This window comes from Trachinotus anak, unplaced genomic scaffold (genome assembly GCF_046630095.1).
Source record: "Trachinotus anak isolate AG129_WGS33_773 ecotype Australia unplaced genomic scaffold, CSIRO_AGI_Tana_v1 ptg000008l, whole genome shotgun sequence".
NCBI lineage: Eukaryota > Metazoa > Chordata > Actinopteri > Carangiformes > Carangidae > Trachinotus > Trachinotus anak.
The window spans coordinates 7,811,281-7,825,151 of NW_027273859.1; the positions used below are offsets into that span (position 1 = coordinate 7,811,281).

At 39.9% G+C, this 13,871-nt stretch overlaps 1 protein-coding gene and 1 long non-coding RNA gene across 2 annotated transcripts; both read left to right on the forward strand.

Annotated features, from left to right (window-relative positions):
* Positions 1-3,123: 3,123 nt before the first annotated feature.
* LOC139623760 (leucine-rich repeat transmembrane neuronal protein 4-like) lies at positions 3,124-6,456 on the forward strand. Its single transcript, XM_071482250.1, has 2 exons — positions 3,124-3,444; positions 3,856-6,456. The coding sequence occupies exons 1-2, from the start codon at positions 3,390-3,392 to the stop codon at positions 5,475-5,477; spliced, it is 1,677 nt and encodes a 558-aa protein (XP_071338351.1). The 5' UTR covers positions 3,124-3,389; the 3' UTR covers positions 5,478-6,456.
* A 1,136-nt stretch (positions 6,457-7,592) lies between these two features.
* On the forward strand, positions 7,593-10,329 carry LOC139623764 (uncharacterized). Its single transcript, XR_011691587.1, has 2 exons — positions 7,593-7,951; positions 9,928-10,329. It is a non-coding gene; the product is annotated as an uncharacterized lncRNA (long non-coding RNA).
* Positions 10,330-13,871: the final 3,542 nt, after the last annotated feature.

Here is a 13,871-nt window from a genome sequence, read left to right on the forward strand (position 1 = left end):
CAGAAAATCATCAAGGCTTCAATGAATTTATTTCTCACATTATTTGAAAGTTATCAAGTTCACAGATTTAGCTTCAGTGGTACATTTATTTGCCAGGCTGTCACACATACACTTTAAAATATTCAATTGTTTTGGTTCCAGGACAAAATTCCCTTTAGATAAGAAGAGAACTTAATCTTAATAAGCAATGAGGAGTGTCAGGATTACAAGACTGTTATTATATATATATATATATATATATATATATATACATGTATAGACTATTATGATTAAGACTGAAACTCTATCTGCTTTGAATCATTACAGATTTTATTTTAGATTAATAATCTTCCATAAGGCATATATGTCAGTGTGACACAAATATTATATGATAAATTGTAAACATCATGTATTAAAAATGTCTCTTTTTATTTTCTCATTCCATGTTCTTTTTTATTATATTTTATGAACACTGACTAATAAACAAAAACCATGTAATGTTTTTTTTGGATCACTCATTTGGCTTCGTGAATGTTTATTTTTCTGTTACACTCTTTCATTTTACTGTTGATTGTAGAGTGCTGGCTGGTTGTTCCCATGCTGTTTGTTCTTTACGTGCAAAATAAAATTTTAATGAAGCACCTGAGATTGACTGAGTGAGAGTCACATATTTGCATGAGCAACGTAATGCTCTGAAGACCTCACACACTCTGGCAGTCTTACCATTTGCTCTATGGGCACTCAGATCAATTTCAATGTACCTTGTCTTACAGTAGCATGGTATGTGTATAAAAACATTAAACACATTTGTATTGTATTACAGTCATCACATAAAATATACATGACTTGGAAATGGTTTTTGTGGACTACTATGGTGCTGTCCACCCCTCTCAAGACAAAGGCCACCGGCTTTTATCGAGAGATTATCTTACAGTTTAAACATGTCAAATAGCTTGAAAGGCCATTTTGAAAAGATGAGCATGGATGATAATCTGCTCTTTGCTTACTACAGTGGTTTTGGTTGGGTGACATGCTTGCACCCTCTGCTCTGACACACAGAGGAAAATAGGGGCTCAGTGAGAAGGTCAGTGAAAGATGAATAAATCTATCTGTCTATCTGTACACCATCTGTGCAGATATTGCATTTATAGCAATGATAACAACTGCATATAATGCACTGTGTAATGCACAGCATGTCAGGCCTTCAACTCGCCACTTTACATGTATGCATTCAAAATCCAGCAGTCCGTAAGCTCCTGCTGTAACTTTAGCAAAGGTCATATTTTGATTTCTCTTAATGGAACAGGTTATTTGTGCAGCCTCTCAAAGTGTGATGTATCATCCACTCCCACTCCTCAATATTTTTGCTGTCATTGGCAGTTAGAAGATAGTAGCTGTCACCTGTCTGAGATTGATTACATTGTCATTGTCAATTGTCAGTTTCAAGATGTGGTTTATCTGTGAATACATAGTCATTTCTGCATTTTCATAAACAAGATAAGATCGAGCTGATAAAGTGATTGTGGAGGTGACACATGATCAGTGACTTCAGTGCAGCACCTCCTCCTGTCTGTGCAGAAACCACCACACCGCATTCTTCTGCCTAAACGTTGCAAAGTGGCCTCCCCTGACAGCGTCATTGTTGAGCAGCACGTTTTCCCTTTCTTTTCGTGCACATCTCTTCAATAACGTGATCTCCCAAGACACGTGTGAAGCAGCGCACCCTTTCAAGAGAAGATTTTTTTTGACACTCAATTGCAAAATGTGCTACTATAAGTCCAAGAGATATTATTTTAACAGAATGGCTCATTTTCACACCTCTCAAATCCACTCCTGCTGTGGTGCTCATGGAGCAGATTTTGTGAATATATTTCTTCTTAATGCAATCCACAGGCATCAGAGGGAATCTTGTTTGAGCTACAGTATTACCACATCCAAATATTGGTACGAATTAATGAGCTCATCTCTTCATCACCAAAAGTAATCTTGAGGCTGATTTCTCTCTCATCTTAGCTGAAATCTTGATCAGTCTTGTTCAGCAGCTCTTAAAGCAGAGCATTTCTCTCTACGTGCACAAGAGGTTGCTGTTACCACACATTACAGCTCAGACTCTTCAGTGCTGTGCTGCCAAATGTGCTGTTTTCCACGCTGATGTGTTCAGAGTGATGAACGCCTGTTCAAAACAGAATGAGCAAGGGATGAAAAATGAGTATGAAATGACCACAGAATTATAGGTTTTCCTATCTCCTCCTGCCTTAAGCCTGCTTCCCCCCTCCCCTAGCCCCCCACCCTCCCTTCCTCTGCTGTCTGTTGACTGCCCAATTCATAAGCGCCATTCATTTGACTACCAATAATCCTATTGTTTGCCACCTCTTCAGCAGCGTCTCTAGACACCGAGAGGTGTTAACTGTTTATCTACATTAACTCCCCCTGCTGCCTGAGAGCGTGGATGGATGCTGCATGTCAGCATCACCTTCAAGCTGTTACCATAATTATCATCTAAACAAGCAACAGAGACAGGGACCAAAAATTCTGCTTACCCAACTTCCTGCTGTTTTTGAATGACTGATTGAAAGCATTAATGCATTAATTAATTCATTTGGATCATGCCAACCTCTTATTTTGATAAAGGAAATATTCATCCTAGTCAACACTGTGCATTGATACACTGCTTTTGATGCCATCTTTATACTGTAACTCCTCCTGTCACCTCAGCAGCCTTCAGCAAGATTTGGATCATAAGCAAATAAACTGAAATCTGACAAAATAAAATAAAAAATAGAACTGTTGAGGCCACCGTGAACACACACGTACACACACACACACACACACACACACACACACACACACACACACACACACACACACGTATAAATAAATTTCATACCAACTTTTGTCTATTTTAGAATTCATAGCTGCTTCTAAAAATTGAGAATTAAAATTGAGAATATATTGAATTAATCAATGAAATAATAGCCGAATTGATATGGTTGGTATATATAGCATATTTATAAGCTCAAATGTGTGCTTAAGGACGCCTACGCCTCTGAGAGAGGAGAAAAGGGGGAAAGGGGGGGGGGGTATAGGAGACACACAGAGGAAGAGAGGAGAGAGAGAGAGAGAGAGAGAGAGAGACTGCGTGGACTGGAGGATTGTACATCAGTCTATTGGCGCTCAAATGGGTTATTGCGCACACAGCAGGCTGAACTACAGCGGCGTCTCCAACTACGACCCAAGTGTGAGGGCGTCCTATTTGTGAGCGCCAGACGGAGATCAGGGGGTGTCGGACCGCTGCGGAAAACTTGCCTTTATTTGATTTTCTCCTCAAATTGAAGACATAAGTGATGCTCAGTATGCGGACCGACCCCGAGGCTGCATGAACTGCGTTTTGCTCATCTAAGAGCAGTTTAATGTGCTCTTTATTCATTTCTTTCAGAGGATTACTCCTTCACTCAGTGACGATGGGTAAGTCATCATGTTCTTCACTATTTAGTGACACAGTTTCTCTGTCTTGGCAGCAGAGACGACAGCTATGATCAATTTCCCCTGTGACAGATTTAGTAGTTCCTAAACTGAATTTCTGACATGTAAAGAAATCTGTTATTTATTTAAGCATTAATTCAAATCCTATCCACGTTTCTCTGGGTCTGAATATGTTCTCATGTACATACCTTAAAAGTGGCAAACGTCTGTCATCAATTCTTCATGAAGCAGGTCTGGTGTCTCAGACATCAGACCCCAAACTGCTCCTCACTACATGATCTCCTGTTTGAAGAAGATATTTCTCACCTTTACTTATTTAAACGTGTCTGAGCATACATTTTCTAAAACCAAGTCATCCCTTTGATTTCCTGTGCCTCACTGTACCCCCAACAGGTTCGGTGATGTTGGACTGGAGGGTATCATGTCTTCTTCTGCAGGCAGCTGTTTTGCTGCTGCTCAGCAAGGGGGAGAGGATGTGCCCTGCGAGTTGCCGCTGCGAAGGAAAGATTGTTTATTGCGAGTCTGGCATCTTCCAAGACATCCCAGAAAACATCACCACAGGATGCCAAGGTCTGTCTATGCGTTATAACAACTTACTGGTTCTGTTGCCGTACCAGTTTGCTCATCTCAATCAGCTCATTTGGCTTTACTTGGACCACAACTCCATCAATGCAGTAGATGCTTTAGCCTTCCATGGCGTGCGCAGGCTGAAGGAACTGATCCTCAGCTCCAACAAAATAAACCATCTGCACAATAACACGTTCAGTGCCATACCAAACCTACGAAATCTGGACTTATCCTACAATCAGCTGCAGTATCTGCAACCGGGGCATTTCAATGGTCTGCGCAAGCTACAAAATCTCCACCTTCGTTCAAATGGACTGAAACAGATCCTCATTCGCACGTTCCTGGAATGCCGCAGCCTGGAGTTTCTGGACTTGGGTTATAATCGCTTGCGGAGCCTCACCCGTACAACGTTCTTAGGCCTGTTCAAGTTGAAAGAGCTTCATTTAGAGCACAATCAATTTTCCAGGATTAACTTCTTCATTTTTCCACGCCTTACTGACCTCCAAGCTCTTTATTTGCAATGGAACCGCATACGATCCATCAGCCAAGGCGTGCCTTGGACCTGGCACAAGCTACAGAAATTGGACCTGTCAGGGAATGAAATCCAAATCTTGGACCCAGCTGTTTTCCAGTGTATGCCAAACTTACAAATGCTCAACCTTGAATCAAACAAGCTGAGTAGTGTGCCTGTGGAGGCTGTGGCAGCGTGGACCTCCCTGACCATGATCAGCCTGGCTGGAAATGCCTGGGACTGCAGCCCCAGCATCTGCCCTCTCATGGCATGGCTCAAAACCTTCAGAGACTCCAAAGACATAAGCATGATATGCAGCAGTCCCAAGTCTGTGCAGGGAGAAAGAGTTGTGGACGTGGTGAGGAACCACTCCACATGTGTGGCCATGTCAAATGTGTTCACGACCACAGCTCTTATCCTCCTGACGCCAGCCCAAGTTGTGAATGTGTCACCTCAGCCCTCTCCTTCCGGGGTTACAGACCTGACTCGCAGTGCTTCACCTGCACAGAGATTAACCCCTTCGCCTGTCCATCCTAGTTGGACAGCCAGGAAGACAACAGAGTCTACAACCATGAGCTCTACAACCCCCATCTCTCCTGAACCCCCAACATCGTTTATCCCTGAGCCACAGTTTGAACATATGGCTTTCCATAAAATCATTGCAGGCAGCGTAGCCCTGTTCCTGTCAGTGTCATTGATCCTTCTGGTTATTTATGTCTCGTGGAGGCACTACCCCAACACCATGAGGCAGCTGCAGCAGCACTCAGTCAACCATAAGCGCAGGAAAAAGGCCCGCAAGCAGGAGCAGGATCTTAACTCTCAGTTGCAAGAGTACTATCTGAGCTACCATTCAAACTCAGAGACTTTGGACTCTTTGGTCAATGAGACGAGGCCGTGCACGTGCACCATATCAGGATCCATAGAATGCGAGGTCTGAGCTGCCCAGTCCACCTTAAAGAGACTAAAAGTGCCATTGCTAAGCAGAGGTAAATGGTTATTCCATGCGATTAAGTGGTTTTATCTCTAATGTGAGATGATAGATTCTGCAGCACTGAAGAAAATACTTGGGGGCATAGTACAATATAATTATGTGCACAGAAAAGAAGACTGGAATGGAGAGATATATTTGGAGAGAGCTAATTATCACCCTGACTGACACAAGAACAGTGGCAGGGTCAGCCAGGTTCGCTGTGTACGACTTAACGTAACAACCAGACCTCTGGTACAGTAGAAGTCAGCTCTGAAGAGAGACTGACCATATTCTTAGTCAACCTAGATCGCCATCAAATATGAACCAACAAGCCACTTTTTACTTGCTAGTTTTGTTTTTTATTATGTAGCTTGTAAAGCATTTAGGGTGTATTGTATGTGTGCATCTTTGAGCGTATGTGTGTGTGTGTTTGAGTGGCTATGATCTGATAATTCACTTACTTCTGGTTGGAAGAGTTACAGAGTGACAGACACTATTTGTCCAGTTATCTTGTTTTGCATTTCGTGAACTACTGTAGTGCAGCGATTAGAAGAAGCACTACCACAAAAAATATGAGGGAACAATCATAGAGAGAGGATCTTGTCCTGAGGTCTTTTGCATGAATTCATTCTCCTTAAGATGCTTCTCTCGTCTATAAAATGATCAGCTGTAACTGACAGAACAATATGCATTTTGGTTCACTGTGGTACAGACCACACAAACTAACTAGATTTAAAACTCATGAGTCTAATCTCAGGACTGATCTTTTCCAAGGTGTACAAACCTGTCAGGTCCAGCAAAAGTGATGATGTTGATTTTCATAACAAATTTTGTATTGATTATTCCTATCATTATGATTATGCATTGTTTGTGTAAAGACATAATATGGGTACTAGGCATTCTGTGTGATAATGACTGTATAATTAAAAGAAACACTGACAATTGATGAGAAGTTGTGTGTGTGATAAAAAAAAATCGATGACTGCTGCATCACATGTAGAAGAGAAATCGCTCTCTGTCTTTGCATTGTGTTCTCGATGTTAATACATTTCATTGGATTTGCTGCTGCATGCGAGGTTAGCTGACATGTTTTCCATTACATGTCTTGTTTTCTGGCTCTCTTCACTTCTATCGTCTCCTGGCACTACACTATCGACAACTGTATTGATTGCATCTGTGTTACACACCTCTCACTCAGGGTAGGGGGCCCCATGTCTGCTTTAAGTGCGAGTGGAGCCCAAGTGGGTGATGCCATTCTTTGCCTATCCATTGGACAAGAAGGCACTCCAGTCCCTGAAACCAAAAACAGATTAGGACTCTGCTCTTATATCACCGTGAATTCTCTGTCAGTTTGGAAATATTGCTCATGTGCAGTGAAAGGAAAGAGAGAATTGAGGCAGACTACTGAGGGACGCTGGGTGTTTCGGGTCAAGGCAGATATGCTATTAAGAAGATATCACCCACCTAGCTCTGTCTTCTATCATCCCCTCCTTCCTTTCTTTTCTCTGTCTCTTTTTCTTTCTTTTTTTTCCACTTGCCCGCTGTGCGGACAGAAAACTAACCTGCGCCAGAGGACATATGTGGATGTGTTAAGCCAGGCAGGATTAGACAGTGCTGGTGCTAGCACCTGAGAGCTTTCAAAAAGGTGTTTTCCCCTGTGTGAGACTTGTTGAAAACAATAATCCACTGCTTAGTATAGTCTTTCGCCCACCACACATTTATACCACAGCTGTGAGTCGTTTTCTTAGGCCTCTGGTGAAGTCTTGTTATCAGCCATGAGCATGTTCACGCATCCCGTCCGCAGCATGTTTAAAGTTTCTGTCTGGTCAAAGGTTGTTCTGATATGGATTTATGATCTCCCACAACTCACTCTCTCAACATGACTCAGGCTTTCTTCATCCTCCAGGCAGGCATGGAGGCATGCTGCCAAAAGAATTTACATCCATATATTTAGTTTCCAGCTCTCACATATATGATGAATTTGTTCTCAGGGCCGACAGAAAAATCTGCGAGGCCGTACAAAAAAATGTAATATAAACACGACAAATGATTTGTTGATTTAATTTTGTCAGATATTCTAATTAGTGTTTGATTTGTCATATTGTGACTGATGAAAAGCAATTTGCCATGTTTTGAAATCTTTTGGTGTTGTGTAGTGTTGAAAAGAATGCTGATTAGAGAGCTGTGGTCTGCATCTTGCAGATCATTATTGAGGACAGTTGTTTGAATGAAAAATTATGGCAGTGCACTGTATTGACTTCAAACAACAATGCACAAATAGAGGCAAACTCCACTGGCAAAATATGAAGAAAAAAGAAGACTAGAAATGAAAAATGCCCTTTTGAGCTAATCGGCACTCTAAGCAGATCAAAGAAACAGATTCGGTAAAATCGTGCCTGGAAACATCCAGAAGTATGTTTTTTCTGTGCTCTCTGTGTGAGGTAAGTCGCTCAGCCCTCACTAGCAGGCATGAAATTTTGATTTACATCTCTCACTGGGGATCTTTTCTAGGGTAACGTGTGCAACGTTCTGTTCATCTTTGCCAAAGGTTATGCTGGCAGTTTGAAAGGTAGGCATATTTAAAGCAGTGATGATGAGTTTTATCATCAGTACCTTGAACACATATTTTCTTTTTATCATCTGGCCTGATTTCTATTTATTAAATAAGTAATTTAAAGCAATAATTCAAAATTTAATTTACTTTCTTGACTGGTTGATTGCCTCACATAAACTGGATATATCATGCTACTCAGCTAGCTTTAGAGGTGCTAGTAGGTGAGCTTTGCTACCTTTGCTAGCACAGCTAGCTTTTCCCTTTCTTTCCTGTCTTTTTGCGAAGCTAAGCTAACTGGCTGCTGGTAGCTTCATATTTAGTGTAGCCTGCAGATACAATAGAGTTATTGAGCTTTTCATCTAACTCAGCAAGAAAGTTAATTTCCCAAAATGTTGAACAATTCTTTTGACCAAAGATTTCTTTTTGAAATAATTACAAGCAAATCAGTTATGCTAATGTTTTCCAAGTTGTCTAAATGCTTTTAGCTCTTTTCTATGCCATGAGCATTTTTCATTATTGTACTCTCTATTGCTTTTGTACTTATCAGCCTACCATCCACTGGAAGGGATTTCTTCAAGGATGATTGAGCCAGAAATCTTAAATTGGACAAAATGAGCTCACTAGACAGAAGTGAGCTCTTCTTTTCCCTTCTTTCTTTCTTTCTTTCTTTCTTTCTTTCTTTAATTCTTTCTTTTTCTTTCTTTCTTTCTTTCTTTTTCTTTCTTTCTTTCTTTCTTAACGCCTACTGGAATCACATCTACTCTTATATGAATTTAAGGATCCAACATGTTGTACCTTTAAACTCGTCAAAATAATGAGTTCCAGGCTGTTAAATTCAAATGATTAACGTCAGCTGCAAATAGAGTCAGTGAAGTATGAAGGCATTCAGAGACGGTTGTCACAGTTTGAGTGACGGAAAAAAAAAAAGTTGTCCTGATCCTGTGCTCCAAAATAGGATTTCTTTGTTACTCCACCTTTTGTGCACTGCATGTCACCTGTAAAATTCATTTGAATACTAATGCTTTACAGCTTTTGTTACGTGTCCCAGTAAGCCTTCAGAGGAGGGAGTAAAAAAAAGATTAGTCAGAGTGGTGGTGGTGGTCAAAAGGGCCTCTGAGTGCTATAAAAGCAATCTGTTTTCTGAGTAACATCACTGCTTCAACAGGAGGACACTCAGAGTAGCTAGAGTGTGGCCACAAAGAGTTTTGAAATCACCTCCAAGAAAATGATTTTGTATGATAATATATTCCCTCCCTCTCATCTTTCCAATTCATTACTCACTTGAAACTTGAACATATACAGGATGCTTAATGAGAAAGAAAAAATTTAGATTGCTCTGCATTTTGTGTAAAAGCAGTCGGAGGTAGAAACTTATATCCGTCAGCAAATGTATTCATTGTGGGCTCCTGTCCTGTCCAGTCAGTATGCGTATCTTTTTTTGTGATTTGTGTGCCTGTAATAATTCCAGTATTCACATGGTTTTTCACAATTAAAGTAGCTTTCTATTACAGCAAAATCCTTGTGTGATACTACCAAAGCCAGATTATGTTCTCTTGCATGATGAGTGACCTCAGAGCAGCTTTGGTTTACTTAACATCAGGGAATTACCTGAAGCATAAACCCAACAGTTTGACCTTCATAGCTGAAGTTTTACTTCCTTTTGACTAAATGTCTGCTACATTTAGAGCCTAAAGTAATATTAGTATAACTTGTCGCCACAAATTTGGAGCTTAGATGAAGTTGGCTTGTAGCTAACACATGGTCATGCAGACTGAGATGTAACAGTAATATAGTCCTTTCTTTTGAGATGTTACCTCATTGTTTCATTGTTTCTTTGATTTATTTCCCCTGATTCTTCAACAGCTCTGCCTCCCACACCGGAGAAATCAACAAAAAGTCAACAACAATTAAATGTATAAGATTTATAAGCAGTGCACCTAGTCATATTGTGGTTTCCTGAGTAATAAAACATCACCATGGTACCTATAATAAAGACAATGTGGCGGTGTCCACCGAGGATCCACTTTGGAGGTAAAAAAAGAAAGTGCTTCAGTTGTGTGAAAAACATTTTCATTCTCTGGTTGCCTCACACAATAATACACACACACACACACACACACACACACACACACCATGCATACCACTCAAACCCTCCTTTCAAAGAAAGTCTTGTGATTTGACAGCTGCTTATGTGACTGACAGACAAGCTGACTAGACAAAAATGGAACAAAAAATAACAACAATAAATAAAATATGTGAAATGTACCCACTCTGTCCAGATTCTTTTTTTTTTGTCACTATTGCTCTTTAAATGAAATAAAACACAACCAAATATCAAACCTGACTCTGAAACAACACATCCAAATTAAAATGGTGAATATTTATACCTCTAACTGTTGTGAATCCAAGGTTACTGCGTGTAAGAACACAACCACAAACACTGCCATTATAAACGGCTGTAAAATATTGCTCTTATTAAGTTTTTTCTGCTTAGGGCCTCCTTTTGACAGAAGTCCCTCCGGCTCAATGCTGTGGGCTTCTCTGCTACTGCATGAATGATGGCGGCATTAGCACAGTAGAGGCATACAGTCTGAACCTCCCTAATAAAGATAAAAAGTACCAAACCCATCTTTATTACCACAGAGACTCCACAGTGAAGGTTGTTAAAGGGCAGGAAAAAAAATAAAGGTTACACAGGAATGAATGGGTGGTGGATTGCTGTTGGATCACTGAGGTTTGACTGCCTTTAACAACTTGCTCCTTGTGGCGGCTGGGATTTCCCCCACAGGACCCTGTCTGATCCCACTGAAGCAGATTCTTCTTCTGTGTCATCTATCGACCTCTTTTGGCAACCACAGAGCTGTGACGACACCAGCATCGGTCTGGCACAGCTGACGCCGTGCCATAAATAATAAAACCACATTTTCAGCAGAGCTTGTTTGCTAATTAGAGCAAAGATCCATCAGCAGAAGTGTATGAATATTATAATGGAAAGTAGTGTCATGATAATCCTGTTTTTGACATTTTTTTGGCTTGAGAATCAAATGACTTTATCATAGATCCATTCTCCGTGAACCCATCATCAATATACTGCACGTTTTGGCCAATGGGACGGTAGAACTCTCACTTGTTGACAAATAATTTCAGTTGACAAACAGAACAATCTTGTATTTACATGATTGTGGTCCTCGATGTGACAATCCAAAGACACCCAGTCATCATTCATCACAACAGTTGTTGTCACAGACCCGCCTCCTCGCAGCTGATTTAAATGGCTTGTTTATATGTTTTCTCTTTAAGAGCAGAACTTGTTTCTAATGCTGATCTTTTTAAAAGCTGCATGTGAACATGTGTCTTTTAGTGAGAGTTACTATGGTTTGATACATATTGTTGTTGCTGGTGACAACCAGAGCTGGAGGTGTTAAGTTTTCAATTTGTCCATCCGTGCGTATGACTGTCTGTCTGTCAACCCATACATTTACATGATAGCTCAGTAATGCCTCAAGGGAATTTCTTCAGATTTGGTGCAAATTTTCACTTGGACTCATGGATGAACTTGATTAGAATTTGGTGGTCAAAGGTCAAAGGTCAAGGGCACTGTTACCTCACAAAACATGTTTTAGACCTCATTGATGTGATATTTCAGTAACGCCTTGAGGGAATTACTTCAAATTTGGCACAAACATTCACTTTGATTCAAATATGAACTGATTAGATTTGGTATTCAAATACATACAAAACTACGCTTTTGGCCATAAATCAAGAATTTACACGCTAACTGACTGCGACTGGACTAGCTGGCAGAAGCATACACCTGTGAGGTGGTAATTCTTGTTTTCTGTATGAAATGCTTTTCATACTGTGTGTCATCTATTGAATACTATATAACACTTCTCCACAATTCAGTGCTGTACTTAGATCCAGGTCAATAACACAGTAATCAGCTGAAGTAATGATTGCTCATGGTCTCCCACAGTCTAGTCTATAACTCATGATATTTATGAATGAGGGCTTTACTATAAAAATGTGTTTGGCATTGTGCTTCTCAAAGACAGAAGTGAGCTTCTGCTGATCACTATGAGTGTGATGCCAAATAGTGAATTAATTAATTAGCAGCTAGCTGATGAGAATGTCTTCCTTTTTGTTGACTTCAGTGCCCTAATTGCTCTCGAAATAATCACATTCATTGCTTTTGGGTAACTACTGAATTATTTTCTTTGGGTACAATTAACATAATTTCCATTTTAATTGCTTATGCAATATGTAAATATTTTTTATTGAAACATTGCTGCAGTATTCATGCATTTTGTCCTTAGCACGGTCATCTCTTTAGTGTTATGATAATTTGTGTAGTGATGTGCAACGAGTGTTGTCATAGCAAATTGCTTTGCCTGGTTACACTAGAATGATGTTTTAACATTTTAAACAGATTTATCTATTTATCTGAATACATGCATGCATGCATTGAAATATGTAGGCATGCATATGGAAACAGACACTAAGCTGACATCATATCTTTGTTGAAATGTGTATGTTTCACCTGTCTGTGGTTCTAACCTCTAACCTTCCTTTTGTAGGAAATATTACCATAACTTTTTAACATTGTCTGTACATGGCATCTACGATGTGCATTTGAATTGCAAAACCAGCATACAAATAAATAAAACATGCCCATGTAATAAATTCATAAATTAGTAGATCCACTGATCTGCATATTTACAACAGTGTAAAGTTCCTGTCAGTCATTATACAAATCATGATATTCTATTGCTTTTGTTATTTTCTCATGAAAAAACAACTTTCTGACGACCCAGTATTTCTGTGGCTGTCAGCCTCCAGCCCATTTATTCCTACAGAAGATATAAAACTTAAAAAAACAACATGTACTTTAATGTTCAAACTAGTTTCAAAGGTTACAGAGAAGCTAGCAACTCTGTCAGGCTGTATCTAGGCATAGCATTGCTTTGAGCTAAATGCTAATACCAGCGTGATAATATGCTAATATTTAGCATATATGTTGTTTACTGTGCACATCGTCTTAGTTTAGCATTAGCATGCCAACATTTTCAATTTAATTATCTTTGAAGCCATTTTTGAGCCTTAGTATGATGGAGATGTGACAACAGACAGGAAACATTCATAAGGGAAGAGAGTTGGGGAACGAAAAACAGCAAATGGCCAGGAGTCAAACCAGGGACTCACTGTTCAGAACATTTACACCCATGTAGTATGGGCCCTAATCACTCAGCTATCAGGTCACCCCAGCAAGTTAGTATTTGAATGGGGTTACAGAATTTCAATTCATACTGAGGGCAACACAAGTGTCTGCGCCAGCTTTCATGGCAATCCAATAGTAGTTGAGACCTTTCACGCAAAATCACAAATGTCAATCTCATGGTGCTGCTAGAGGAAAAGTCAGGGGATCACCAAAGTGATTAGGATTCATCCTGAAGCCAGCAGACTGACATTGCCATCCCTAGTAATGACATAGCTAAAAAGGCTAAATAATTACCTATAACAGCCTGCAACTGTAATTTAAACAAGAGTAAAGAGAGCATTTGATGGGAGCTACTTTTTGCTGTGGATGTGGAGCTCTATTGAATATTTACAGCACCAAGACGTTGTATGTGGGAGTGCCTATGTTTATTATAATGAAGGAACATGTCACCCAGTACAACAGTATGGCTCATTAATATGTTTTTAAACAACCACAGGAGAATAAGCTTTATCAGGCTTCGGCTACACAGGCAATAGAGGGATCTCTTTGTTGATTTGTTTATAATAAGGCAAATATAGAATATCACTAG